A 13406-nucleotide genomic window follows, 5' to 3' on the forward strand; every position below is an offset into this window, starting at 1 on the left:
ATCTTAAGACGAATTTCCACTTTACATTTGTTATGTTGGACAATAGAGATTGATTTGATTTGAATTTACAAAGTGGACTTCCTTATGTTGTGGTCATATTGTAATATTATTGTTAAAGAAGTCCATTCAACAAACAACATAAAACATATACATATCAAAGTTATTTGGTTAAAGTTCTCATGTCGGTGCATACATAAAACGTAATTTCCTAAAATTTGGATATCTGAGATTGACAGACAAAATTCTTTATACTATTATATAATAATTTAACGAGTGGACTTCCTTGATTTAAGGAAATATATATATGTATTGAGATACGCGAAGTTTAAAGGAGAGGACTTCCTTATGTTGTGTCATATTAGACTGTATTATCAACAATGGCAAGCTTTCATCACAAAAGCAAGAAGGAAACGAGGATATTGTTCAATCACGCAGGGCGTATATAATAGGCGAGCTAGGGCGAGTCCATTATTTTTCTTTTATGCTCAAGAGGTAAATTTCAAAGGAAACTTTGGCATTTATCGGTTTATCCAGGTAAGTATTCACGAAATAGACTTTACATTTTAATCAGCAATCCATCAGAAATACGGGGATTGGTTATGCTGTAAAGCCTTCTGGATCTCTGCAGTACCGTACTAAAACTGGGATCCAACAGGCAGTGAATATTCCATTTTGATTTAGTGTAGATGTTTTTTACATATTTTTATTTTATTTGAATTCTTTTTATTTTGTATGATTCATATGTTATATTTTCCACAGACAGATAAATGAATGCCTGAACTGATATTTTATGGGTTTCATATTACTTTCTATACAAAACAGATATCATAAATCATCTATTGAACATTTGACGACGACGATAATGTCTCCAAATTCCCAACCGTAACTTAGGCTACGGGCCTCGCTTGACACTTCACATCAAAGGGCCTGATGATTAATTTGCACAGTTTCCTCCTCCTCATCATCATCTTTTCATCATCATTTATTGTCCATAGCAAAAGTTGGGAAAAACTATGAATTCCGAGTGTATTAAATAACAGACGTCTCAAAATGTACGACGTGTTATTTCAAAGCATCTAGAAAACAAAAACTTTTCGAAGACGCCGAAGACTCCCCCCACCCCAAATCTAAAATTTGTCTTCCAGCGACAAAAGAAGTTAGCTCTCTTCTCATGACCCCTCCCACCATGGGAACCCATCTGTGCGATAGCCAGGGTAAACTCTGGATCCGCGCTTGATATGTATTTAAGAGAAGTGCTTAAAAAGGTATATTTACAGTATATTCATTTATAGAAAATAATGTTGCATACTAGAACTATCAGGAATAAATACAGATAAAGGCATGTTTTTGTCTTGGCTTGGTAATTTAGTGAAGAAGTGAATACATGTCTAGGCAAGTGTATGGAATTAGTCTGATTTTCTGCAAAAGCTCACTATGTGTAGTAATTGACCTACTTGATTTGGATAAAAGGTAAGCCCACTAGACACTAAATTTCAACTGAAGAAGAAATGCATCCTAGTTTCTTAATCAGTCATTATAAATTTTACACTGAAGAGAAGAAAATAATGTAAACTATCATTAACGGTTCCTGAGTTATGTCAAAGAGGGAGTAGGTTGAGTCTAAACATACAGGTGGAATTTAGCCCTTTTTTCCTATTCAAAACCTAATTAATTAACTTGTGGTCTGTCAAAAAATGGTCAGGTTGAAACCTGACCAACCGTACCGGTGGCTACGGCCCTGCGATAACAATAATGAAATATAATATATATAAATAATATAACAATTTATATTCCAGATAAAAATTAAATTAAAAGAGGATTTGTCCCATTCCTTGTGTAATATTTATTCACAAGTAGAAATTGTTGTATTGTTTCAGGAAGTCGCACGTCGTTCTGGCGACAATTGGTTTCCTGCTTCTGCGTCTCCCGAGCAGTGATGCTAAATGAATAAATAAATTCACAAATACGAAAAAAAAAACTTTAAAAAAAAAATACTGGTCTCCCGAGCAGTGATGCAAAATGAATAAATAAATAAATTCACAAATACGAAAAAAAAAAACTTAAAAAAAAAAAATACTGGCAATCAACCAAAAGCTGCTTCGACTGATGATTCTTTCTTGTAAAATTTATGCTGTTGCATCAATTATTTTCTTCCATTTTCTATTTCATTGTATTGTAACCATAGTATAACTACAAACTACAAGTGGTTGAGAGAAACTGAAGTACTGGAAATCAAGGCTAAAATCAAGAAAAAAAAGTGGACATGGGCAGGACATATCAGCCGTAGGACAGACTAAAGATGGAGTACACCTTTAACCAGAAACCATTGATAGGAAAAAGGAACAGGGGAAGACAGAGAAAGAGTTCGATAGGTGAAATAGATCAGTACTGGGCTGTCGCGGATGCAGTATTTGGTGGTGCGTGGGAGAGTCCACATCACCTCAGCCACACCATGATTGGAGCTGAGGTGAACCTGTAGGTGCTCGGAAATTGCACTCTCATACCTTAAAAATCTATGGTAATTCGTATCAACAATATAATACAATTATTTTTCCTAATACAATTTAGGTGGGTGTGATCACACCATCTGCACCCCCTCCCCCTCCCCCTCCCTGTATCCGCCCAGACTGGGGTGGTATGAGCTGGTGTAGCAAAGCAAAAAATAGAAAAATTTGAAGGCAGCATTCGCTTCTCCTCTTGTATTTGTTAAGGTACAGTACTCTTGTTGAATTGTTAATTGTTTTTTCATATCACTTGCTGACTGGATGAATGAAACCTGATTACCTATTTAACTTATTCATGTTATAATTATGCATGTATTATGTTTGATGAGAGCAATAAATATTAAACAAACAAAATCATAAAAGAAAATGTCCAATTATGACTGGTAGGCCTATCCATTGGCATTGACATAGATGCAATGATTCGAAATTCTTTACGGTAGTATTGTCCTTAGCAATGAATACATTTTTTCTTTAATTGGAGAGGCCTTATACCGAAAGATCTACTGATTAATCTCTGATAAGATAGTATAATACATAATCCAAGTACTGTATCGAAATGCATGCCACTGTGTCGAGATTCAAAGGAGAGACCTTGTGTTATTAGAGTGGAAGAGGTTGATGCAACAGCTATGGTGTAACCCTTTAATGTTGAGGTTGTTCGAATCCCCCGCGGACCATTTAATTTGTTTCCCAATGCACTTTACATCATCTCTTTCCAACTAAGAGAATCATGTTTACTACCTGGTAGTAAGGTGTTGTGGCACTAAATGTGGTGTAATGCAATGTATTACACTATATTGGAGCACCAGCTGTGTGCTTTGAATCTCCAGTTTCGATTACAAAAGGTATTTGAAACAAATATTGACCACTATTATTATGATGAATTAAATAATTGTAATGCTATGTTATGGCATTTTCACAGCCACTAAAATCAATTACTTAACAGAGCAGCTCAATAATTAATATTTACAATTACCTCGATTGCAACATTAGTTGACCTAAGAGAGAGGTCATATCAAATAGGTTCAGTTAAGTGCATATGGCTATTGTTATTTATTTTTTATGATATTCATCCAGAGAACTGGTAAACAGGGGTCCCAAATTGGGAGAAATCCCTTCCAGGAGAACTGGTAAACAGGAGTCCCAAATTGGGAGAAATCCCTTCCAGGATAACTGGTAAACAGGGGTCCCAAATTGGGAGAAATCCCTTCCAAGAGAACTGGTAAACAGGGGTCCCAAATTGGGAGAAATCCCTTCCAGGAGAACTGGTAAACAGGGGTCCCAAATTGGGAGAAATCCCTTCCAGGAGATCTGGTTAAATGATCTTTTCATATTTTTGCGTTAAATGGGTCCACATTTGTTTGAATTTAAAGTAAGTCCACCCTGATATTGTCCCGCACTGTTTGAAAATCCTGGCTCCGGCATTGAGTGTATCGATATGGCATCTTTAGAAGTTCGATAACAAACACGTACTCGCGTTATAGATTTACAGTGTCTGTATCAACACATTCATTTGCGTCATCACCTGCACCTTTCTGTTTGGTGTTAGTGATGTTTTATCCAGTCCCCCAGATAAAATAACCCTTCACAAGACTAATATTTTACACGGAAAAGAGTGTATCATAGTGAAAGGTCACTGGAATACACTAAAGTACACTGTAGAGAGAGGTTATGAAAAATAATATACTATATAAATAGTGACGTCATACACACGCACTAAAACTAATTGGAACTGCTTCATAATGAAACGCGTAGAAAAATGGCCTAACAGGATGTCCCATGAGAGAAATCATATCCGTATTGACGGAATTAGCATCAATTTCATATTGTGTTTTAACCCACGGGAATGTATTACAAATTGCTTCTGATTACAATGATTATCCTGTTGGTGTAAATTTTATTATAATCGAATCAGTGTGAAGTCTAGTGTGTTAATCTGTGGATAGAAATCGCAGAAGTTGGGTGACGTGGCCTGTCGTATTATACTGGAGGGTTGTTTACTTTTTATGAGTACACAAACCGCAAACACGAATGGGAAGAAAAGGAAATTGCGCACTCCCGATGTTGAGACGGCGCACGCGTTGCCAACACAACCATGCACACGCAGGTACTTCGGCGACAGGGTATTAATTAAATGATAGGCCTATGAAATATTATAAAAAAAGTTTTTTTAATATTCATATAAGCCTATATTTATAGAGTTAAGTAGATCCATGTTTCTGTAGTATAATTTTAGAAAAAAAAATGTAAAAATATCATATGATTCTGCAAGCAGGCCTACATTTACACTTTAATTATAAAGAATAAGTTCAGAATAGTGGTATTTATTTCTTGGAAACAGTTTAGTTTTCTTATTAATAACGTTCAGCAAAGGAGACAGAGACCTACGCACAATTGTGTGGAATAATGTTGATTTCTCATGAGTGAATTTCAGAAATTACTACTACTACTACTACTATTGCTACTGCTACTGCTGCATTATAATAATAATAATAATGATAGTAATTGTTATTGTCGTGATGGAATAATAGACAATAACTGGATTTGCGTCAGGAGAAACATGTATAGGTGTAATTTTGCTTAATCTTTCTTACCATATTTACAGTAACTATATTTTACTGCGCATGGTGATACCAATCGGCAATGACTTCTGTGAGAAAATTGATAATAAAGTAATAAAAACATGGAAATATTATGAATTTGCAGAAGATGGGTAATTTTCCGGGAGGTTCTTGCTTGCGTGCGGGAGTGCAGGACACCATCCCGATTTCCGGGAAACTCCCGCGATTTATGGGAGACTTCGGACCCCCGTGTAAAACATGCTGTAGAAAAACAGTCTTGATTTCTTTTCCATAACTTTTCTACATCATTAACTTTTTCTTTACTTTGTTACAGCTCCATCTACGAGTCTTATTCTCGTTGCTGATATTTCGCTGTGCTCTCTGGTGCTATCACCGAAAAGAAGAATACCAGTACTTTTTGAAAGCCTACAACAGTTCCTGGACATGGATCAGTCGAATAATAATTCTCTTCACTAATTCTTGAGAATTTTTGCTAAAAATATATTCTTTAGGTACATAATTTTATTTCTTGTCTTTGGTTTTTCTGTGAACCATCTCCCGGAAGTCCCTCAGAATCTTGCCCTCACGCTTTGTTCGTTCTTCTTTGCTGAATGAGGCAAGTGCACGTTTCTCATCCGCACTGTAAATTTGATTCTCTTTTCTTATACGTACAGCCTCCATTCGTCGATGTCTGAAAAGTTAGATAAAAGAAAAGATTAACTGACCATTGTGAAATATAAACAAATCAAAACTAGAACAAAAAGTTTTAACTGTGCATTATTATGTCAAAGGTCAAGGCATACAACATGTACTAATATTCTTTTTGGTAATAGCGCCACCAGAGAGCAAAGTGAAATATCAGCAAAGACTGTATAATAAGAAGATATCGTCCTCTGCGATTTCTGCGTACAAACTCTGTGACGCAGTGTACGGCGCCCTTTTGTAATTGCTTTCTGCATGAATGGACGCTTCTATTTTGTTACCGAAAGTACAAATGAAATACACAAAGATATTAGAAACATTATTGTATAGAATAATTAATTGTTCTTAATATGAATTTGTATTTGCAATATCTTTGTGTATTTCATTTTACTTTGCACTGTTTTTATGCTGAATGTATTGCTTTTGTTGTGTATGTGCTTCCTCGTGTTGTATATTTATTTATTGCTATATTGTTAAACTTCAATTTTGTTTTCAAAATTGCAATATAGAATAAAGAATTAATAATTGGTAAATTAATCACAATTTTTTTTTAAAAGGATGGACTATAAATGTGGACTGCAATTTGTGATGGATTATGGTACATTTTAAGGAAGAGAAGAATAAATACAATAAAAAAAAATAAGAATTAAATAATAGAAAACACCTACCTGCTACCACTCATGACAAAGCCTACATTTTCAAAAACTTCAATCTCTCCACTAGTTAAGCCAATTTCACCACGACGAGGAATACGTTTGCCAGCCTCCACATAAGCAGCCATTGCAGCGCCCTCACCAGGCAACAAGGCTTTACCGTAACTTTACATTAAAAAGAAAAATACATATATTGAATATTTAAAACCTCACAAAATGGCCCTCTCTCTTAAATTTGAATATAATTTAAATTTCTACCCAATTATTTCATAATTTTGAAATATTTAGGGGGCCGGGCCGGCTTTTCCACCCCCTCCCTTGAATCCACCACTGATCTAATGAGCTTTCTTAACACATTTAATTAATTTGCGCAACATAGTGACTTTGATATACCCACCATGAGAAAAATTAATGATAAAGTAGTGAAAACATGCAAAATTATGAATTTGAGGATATTGGTTAATTTCTGGGAGATTCTTGCGTGCGGGAGCCCATCCAGATTTCCGGGAGACTTGGGACCCCTGTATTTCATAGTAGCAAAAGTTCTGAGTTGAGTTACCTAAGGTAATCATGTTTTTGGAGGCACATTTTGTAAAGCTATTTTTCAGAATTGATAGGAAAACCCAACACAAAATTTATCAGATGCTTATCTCTAGAGGCGATTTTCTCTAAGTATGCTTTTAGACATCTGAGCTTTAAAATGATCTTGCTCCGGTTTTACTCAACCTAGGAACATGAATCAAATACCAAAATAAAGCTTATATATTCATCTATCTGAATATATCAATAACTAATTTTTCGTACCGCAAGACTCATTTTGTCACGACAGCTCACAATGGAATGCCATTGATGCAAGGAAGTATTATGGAATGCCAAAATTGATCTTTTTTTAATAGGTTTCAATGATTAAGACAAAATTTAAGGACTGGACTGGAATCCAGTCTAGTTTATGTTAAACAAAATTTTGCAGTCTGGAGAGGTCTTAAAATTAAGTATTTATTCCCATAGCCTATATGATATAGGTAAGTAGTGAAAAATTTTTAGCATTCTACATTACATATTTGTTTCGTAGCTTGAATCTTTACTGAAATAAATTTTTACAAACATACTACCAAATGTTGAACTTACTCAAGAGGTCCAGCTGGTCCGTTCTCTGAGGATATTGGCAAAGGGCCAATAACTGCCTGACTGTTAGTCCCTAAGTTGAAAATAAATGTGATGGATTAAAAATTATTTCGAAAATCCAAAGCATATACAAACAAAACAAGTTCCTGTAATCTTGAAAGCTCTGATGAGGGCAGTATAATAGAGGCAGTAGAGTATATTGGCCCTATTGACCGTGCATACAAGACAGATCTATTAATCAATTAGCCGAGTGTTCTAGAGCTCGTCATCAGAGCTGAATCAGAGTCTTAATGGGCGCCCATACAAAAAGATCTATTAATCAATTAGCCGAGTGTTCTAGAGCTCGTCATCAGAGCTAAATCAGTCTTAATGGGCGCCCATACAAAAAGATCTATTAATCAATTAGCCGAGTGTTCTAGAGCTCGTCATCAGAGCTAAATCAGAGTCTTAATGGGCGCCCATACAAAAAGATCTATTAAGCAATCAGCCGAGTGTTTCTAGGGCTCCTCATCGGAATTAAAAACCAGTAGCAAAACATTATTAAGACACTGTACAAAAATAAAATGTTTTATTTTGAACTAATCATGCCTGTACAGTGCAATCATCATCAATGCAATGTTTATTAATTTGGTTTGTAATCAATTTAAAGATTGTCTTAAGCTCTGTCTACACTATCAAATTTCATCAAAAAAGCATCACATAAAATGTGATGGAACAATATCATCAAAGTACATACAAACTTCGTAAAAAAAATGTGATGTATTTTGATGAAACTGAATTATCAAATCCGATTGGTTGGTGTGATTTGTAGTGTTTGCTTATTGGTCAAAAGGTGTTTTCTAAAAAAAAGACATCAAAAAAAGTTGAACATGTTCAACTTTTTTAGATACAACTTGAAATTATGTGATATGATGTCATCGTGCCCATATATGGGCACATCACATTTTTTTCTGACATAAAATTTGATAGTGTACACAAATGCTGCGTTTCCGCAGCACTTACCACCCGATAAATTATTGGGAAGCATCCATTCTGTTAGTTTTACACTGCGGGAACATGGCCCAAAGTTTCCAAAAAATTATCAGTTAAGAATCAGATGATTTAACGAAAACAGCTCCAAATGCGAAAAAAAAAAACCCTTTGACCGAGGTCAAATCACAGAACAGTACATGCAAAGAATTTTTTTGGTACGGTGGGAACGTCTTTGTGGGAACATTTCTCAGGCAACTAGTAGTTAGTAGGACCAGTAATATATCAAACACTTCATAATAAAAAGTGATTAAATCTTTCGGGCTAATTAAATATTTTTAAAAAAGCATGAAATGGCTACAATCGACGCTGCTGCTCTGGGCTTAGGTCCTGTCCTGGGGGAATGGTTTTGTTTCCCAACCTCAAGATTGATGACTTTTTTTTTTTGTCATTTTCTGGGAACAAAACACAAGTTATAAATTTTATCAACCTTGCAGTGTTTAATTGCATATTTAAGGTTTTTCCTGTTTTCCCAATGACAGGCAAAATGCCTTCAATTATCCCTGATGCCAGAATGGAATAAATGTTTTATAATCAAGTTAAATCCAATACCAACATATTGCTTTCCCTCAAAATTTCAATTATTTACTTTGTGCCTCAACCCATTCTTGTTCTTCATCTTCCTCTTCTTCTTCTGAATCGCTTGAGTCTTCGTCTGAACTTGAGTCCTTCGTCCTTTTCTTCCGCTTGCGTTTTTTCTTTGACTTTTTGCTACATCAAGGAAACAACAGTTATCAATAAAAATTTGAAAGTACATCAGAATACTTCACTAACATTGATATTGAGTAATCGTTCTGTGTTTTATTTACCTTCTAAAATTAAAAAAAATAAATATTACAGGACAAAAAAACAGGAATCTGAATCTGATTTTAAACATAGCTAAGTTTCATATCTGTAATTATGATATTAAAGATGGTGATGATGATATTGATGATGAGGATGATGATGGTGACTGTGGAGGCGGTGATCCCGATTATCTTTTACTGTGGAGTCCACATATCAAGCACCCTGAGCATCTTATGTTAGATGGATATGGCGCTATATAAAACTACACAATTATTACTATTACATCATCTTTATTTACCTCTTTTTTAATTTGTTTTTTCTTTTTTTAGCCTTCTTTTTCTTTTTCTTTTCCTCTATAAAAAATGTAAAAAAAGGCATTATAAATTTTCTTTCAGTAACAACAATCATCTTTAGCATTTTTACATAATCATCATTGTATATTACTCATAATCTGTATAAGGCCAAGTAAAATAAAAAGTAGTTTTTCGTCCTTATATACTGAAAAATAAAAAGAGAATGGGGGCACCTTTTTTTTTACTCCGAGATGGCAAATCCAAAATGGTTGATGGGAACCAGCTACTACTTTCTCACTTTTTCTCACATTGAAAGCAAATAAAAGAAGCACTAGACATGATTCATACCATATGTATCCCTAACCATGAACGATCGAGAGAGGAATTTTACTGATATGAGTGACACTTCGTAGAATAAAGGATATAAAAAAAATAAATAAAAAATTAGTGAGGCAGAGAAAATTGATGCGCAAGGGGACAGAAACTAGTAATTTTTTTTATTTGGCCTTATCAAAATAATACAAATTCTATTATTTTTATCTTGGCATTTTCATTGAACTTTCGACAAAAAGATTGTGCATCTTGCTTAAATTTAGAAAAATGAACAAATACGACAACAATTAAAAAATGCTGCAAATCAGGAGTCCATGAACCTCAGGTGTTTACTGTGTATCAAAGTGTAGAGGACAGAGAGCACAGTATACGAATGATATGCCCTTATGTGATGTGAGCGTAAACAAATGATATGCCCTTATACGCAGCTTGGGAGGACACCCGCTACATAAGGTGATTTTTAACTACTTAAACATGATTTCTTTTGCATTGAACATTTTCAATGGGAGGGGGGAAACGACTGGGGCCAAATGGGTAGACTCCTGGGAGCATAGAAAAACTGTGCAATTTTTAGCCAGAGAAGTACTATGCACAAGAAATTTTAAATACTATGCTTTTGGTCATAAGATAGGAGGGCTTGCTCTTTCCGTTGAGACAAGGGAGAATACAAAAATATATTTACCTTCACTACTATCAGTGCTGTCGCTTACACTTTCTACTGACTCTTTATTACTAAATTCATCTGAACTGTAAAAAATAAAAAGTAAAACATAAAGTAAGCAGCGCAACCCATTGGAAACTGTTGCATGTGAGGCTAGTAGCTGAGTTGTTTGCATGTAAAGGCCTGTTTACATTATAACGATAATGATCAACGATAAAAAGCTAAAAAAGCAATTGTTCATATAGAAAATAAAAGAAATAAGAGAATTTTTGGCGTATCTAGGGGTGTGTACCCTTCCTACCACCCCATCCCCTCCAATTGGAAATGTTTGAAACAAAAAAATCATGTTAAATTAGTTAAAAATCACATTTTGCGAGCTAGCTCTGCCTCTCTTGATCATCAAACCCCCCCACCCCAATCACTGTTTCATTGGAAGTTAATAATTAATTTGATTATTTTAAAAGAACAATTACAATTTTTAATGTAACAGAAAATTTTTAGGGGCTTTTTTTATTTCACCACAGACTGTATCTTATACCGTACTTACTCTGGTTCTGGTCTTTCTGGTGAATTCATCCACACCTCTGGTACTCCATTTTCACAGATGTTCTCACGCTCTTGTCTACGCCTAAGAATAGCATTAAGTAAAAAATATAGAGTTTAACCCGAGAATGCAATTTTATATGCCACGAACCAACAGTCTCTCGTTAAAAGTTTAAATAATGATGCTGTCCAAATGGCAATGAGTAAGTCGTACCTTGGAACCGATTCAATGCCAGAGTGGTTTCTCTTTCCTTGGCATTTCAAACAGACCGTGCATAAAAGTCAAATTGTTTTATGTTGTTTCCTTCCTTTTGTTTTCACACTGGGCAGAAGAGCGCATTACACTGTGGTATGCGCTATAAAAGTGGAAGACCGTTACTATTCCCAGTAGTAATTAAAAAATTTGGCGTACAATATAGAAATTAATTTTTAGAAATAAAAAATTTTAGATGTGGAATAAAATTAAAATTTAACTAGCACCTCAAAATTAAATAGTAGAAATCATTTATAATAGAGATTAATTAATTATTAAATATTGAATTAATAATAAAAAAACAATTACAAAATATGATTTAACAAAAACATAAAATAAATAATAAAACTGAAATTAATAATTGTAATAATAACAAATTATTATTTTATAACTTATTTGAAAACACCATCAAAAATAATAAATTAGAATTTAACTGCTACTTACTTTTCAAAAAACAATTCCTGTTGTTCTTTATTGGAGTCTCCAGACCTGTTATAGTGCCTTTGACCATGGTTTCCATTATGTCTTCCATCCTGATGTCTATGATCATGTCCATCAAATCGTCTTTCCTGCCTTTCATCATATTTCCTCTCATCGCGCCTGCTATCACGGTGACTAACCTCTCTATCACGTTGGCCACTTCGTTCGTCATCCCTGTAATGGTTATCCTTACGTCTATCATTTCTCTTGTATCCATCCTCAACATCCGCCCAATTTCGGTCTCTTTTGTGATCCCGCCGATCAAAACTATCTTCATTTCTGGAATCATTGTATCTATGGGTCCTTCTTTCACGTGATCGTGACCTACTTTTCCGCCTCCTTGTATCTTTATGATCATCTCTTTCAGAGTAATTTTTATGCTTTGTTTCTCTTTCTACTGGCGACCAACTGCGCCTTTGTTTCTCACTACTCGAGCTTGAAGAACTTCTGTGTCTTCTTTTGCTGTAACTCGCAGAGGATCTGTTGCTGCTAGAAGATCTTGAACTGCTGCTGCTACTTCTGCTAGAAGATGTATATGAGCTGCTTTTGGACCTTTTCTTCCGTGACCTCTGTCTTGAGCTACTTCTACTACTCCTGGAGTCTGAGGATTCTTTCCTACTACCCATACTTCTGTTGAAAGAAACCAGTTTTAATCAAAAATGCTGTAACAATATATATGTATATTTGAACACAAAATATTTCTTAGTTTATCTACAAAATACAGCAAGATAGCCTAATTATCAAAACAAAACATTGCATAAATAAATTTTGTTTTCTTTGCTGCAAAGACATAATCCGTATTAATAATAAAAAGGACATAAAAAACAATATACAGGCAAAGAAAAATGCATTCCTTAAGTAAAAATAACTAAGTAATACATATTCATAGTTCCATACCTGCTCTTCCATAATCCAGTCCATCGATTCAATAACACTTATTCATATTTACAAAATAATTAATCCAACCAATGTTCAGGCTGTTCTGATTAATGCACTATGCACTTGTCAATTGTAGTCCTGCCCCCCTCCCCTGGACTAGGGCCTAGGCCAGCTATATTAACACAAGAAGGCTAACCTAGACTAGGCCTAGCTAGCCATGAGGATAGGTTGGCTAGCCGGCCTAGGCTAGGAATAAAGAGACCTGTCCAAGTAATCTAGCCGCTACCATAGGGCGCCTAGGCCTAGGCCCTAGACCTTGCCTAGGCGTAGGCTATGCCTCACCTAGGCCGGGCCTGGGCCTAGGCCTAGTTACTAACTACTACTACTACTAGGTAGGCCTAGGCCTAGTTAACACGATTATATCCGTCAACAATGTTTTAAATACTAGTAATTTACAACAATAGTTACTTTGTGTTTTGCTTTTGTTCTTGTCCGTTTCTGTTTAACTTCTATTTCGGTCTTCCGCACAAAACGAATCAAGTACACTCGCTATACCCCTGACGAAACGACGGACGAACGTCCGTAGAAAATAAAACGCTTCCAG

General features: G+C 35.1%; 1 protein-coding gene across 1 annotated transcript; it reads right to left on the reverse strand.

Moving 5' to 3' along the window:
- Positions 1-4384: 4384 nt before the first annotated feature.
- Positions 4385-13406, reverse strand: LOC117123131 (NKAP-like protein). The gene is made up of 9 exons (XM_033268985.1): positions 13271-13406; positions 11888-12553; positions 11195-11275; positions 10669-10733; positions 9659-9713; positions 9164-9285; positions 7549-7618; positions 6436-6585; positions 4385-5756 (listed from the first exon to the last, which is right to left on the reverse strand). The coding sequence occupies exons 2-9, from the start codon at positions 12547-12549 to the stop codon at positions 5588-5590; spliced, it is 1374 nt and encodes a 457-aa protein (XP_033124876.1). The 5' UTR covers positions 12550-12553; positions 13271-13406; the 3' UTR covers positions 4385-5587.

The sequence above is a fragment of the Anneissia japonica genome, unplaced genomic scaffold (genome assembly GCF_011630105.1).
Source record: "Anneissia japonica isolate Jap-2015-1 unplaced genomic scaffold, ASM1163010v1 scaffold288292_len1863012_cov191, whole genome shotgun sequence".
Taxonomy (NCBI): domain Eukaryota; kingdom Metazoa; phylum Echinodermata; class Crinoidea; order Comatulida; family Comatulidae; genus Anneissia; species Anneissia japonica.

Coding starts and splice junctions, on each gene's coding strand:
- LOC117123131 (XM_033268985.1), bottom strand. CDS start 12,549: ATGGGTAGTAGGAAAGAATCCTCAGACTCCAGGAGTAGTAGAAGTAGC. Junction 9,714..10,668: donor CAGCACTGATAGTAGTGAAG/GTAAATATATTT, acceptor CATTTTTTATAG/AGGAAAAGAAAAAGAAAAAG. Junction 5,757..6,435: donor TTTGTCATGAGTGGTAGCAG/GTAGGTGTTTTC, acceptor CTAACTTTTCAG/ACATCGACGAATGGAGGCTG.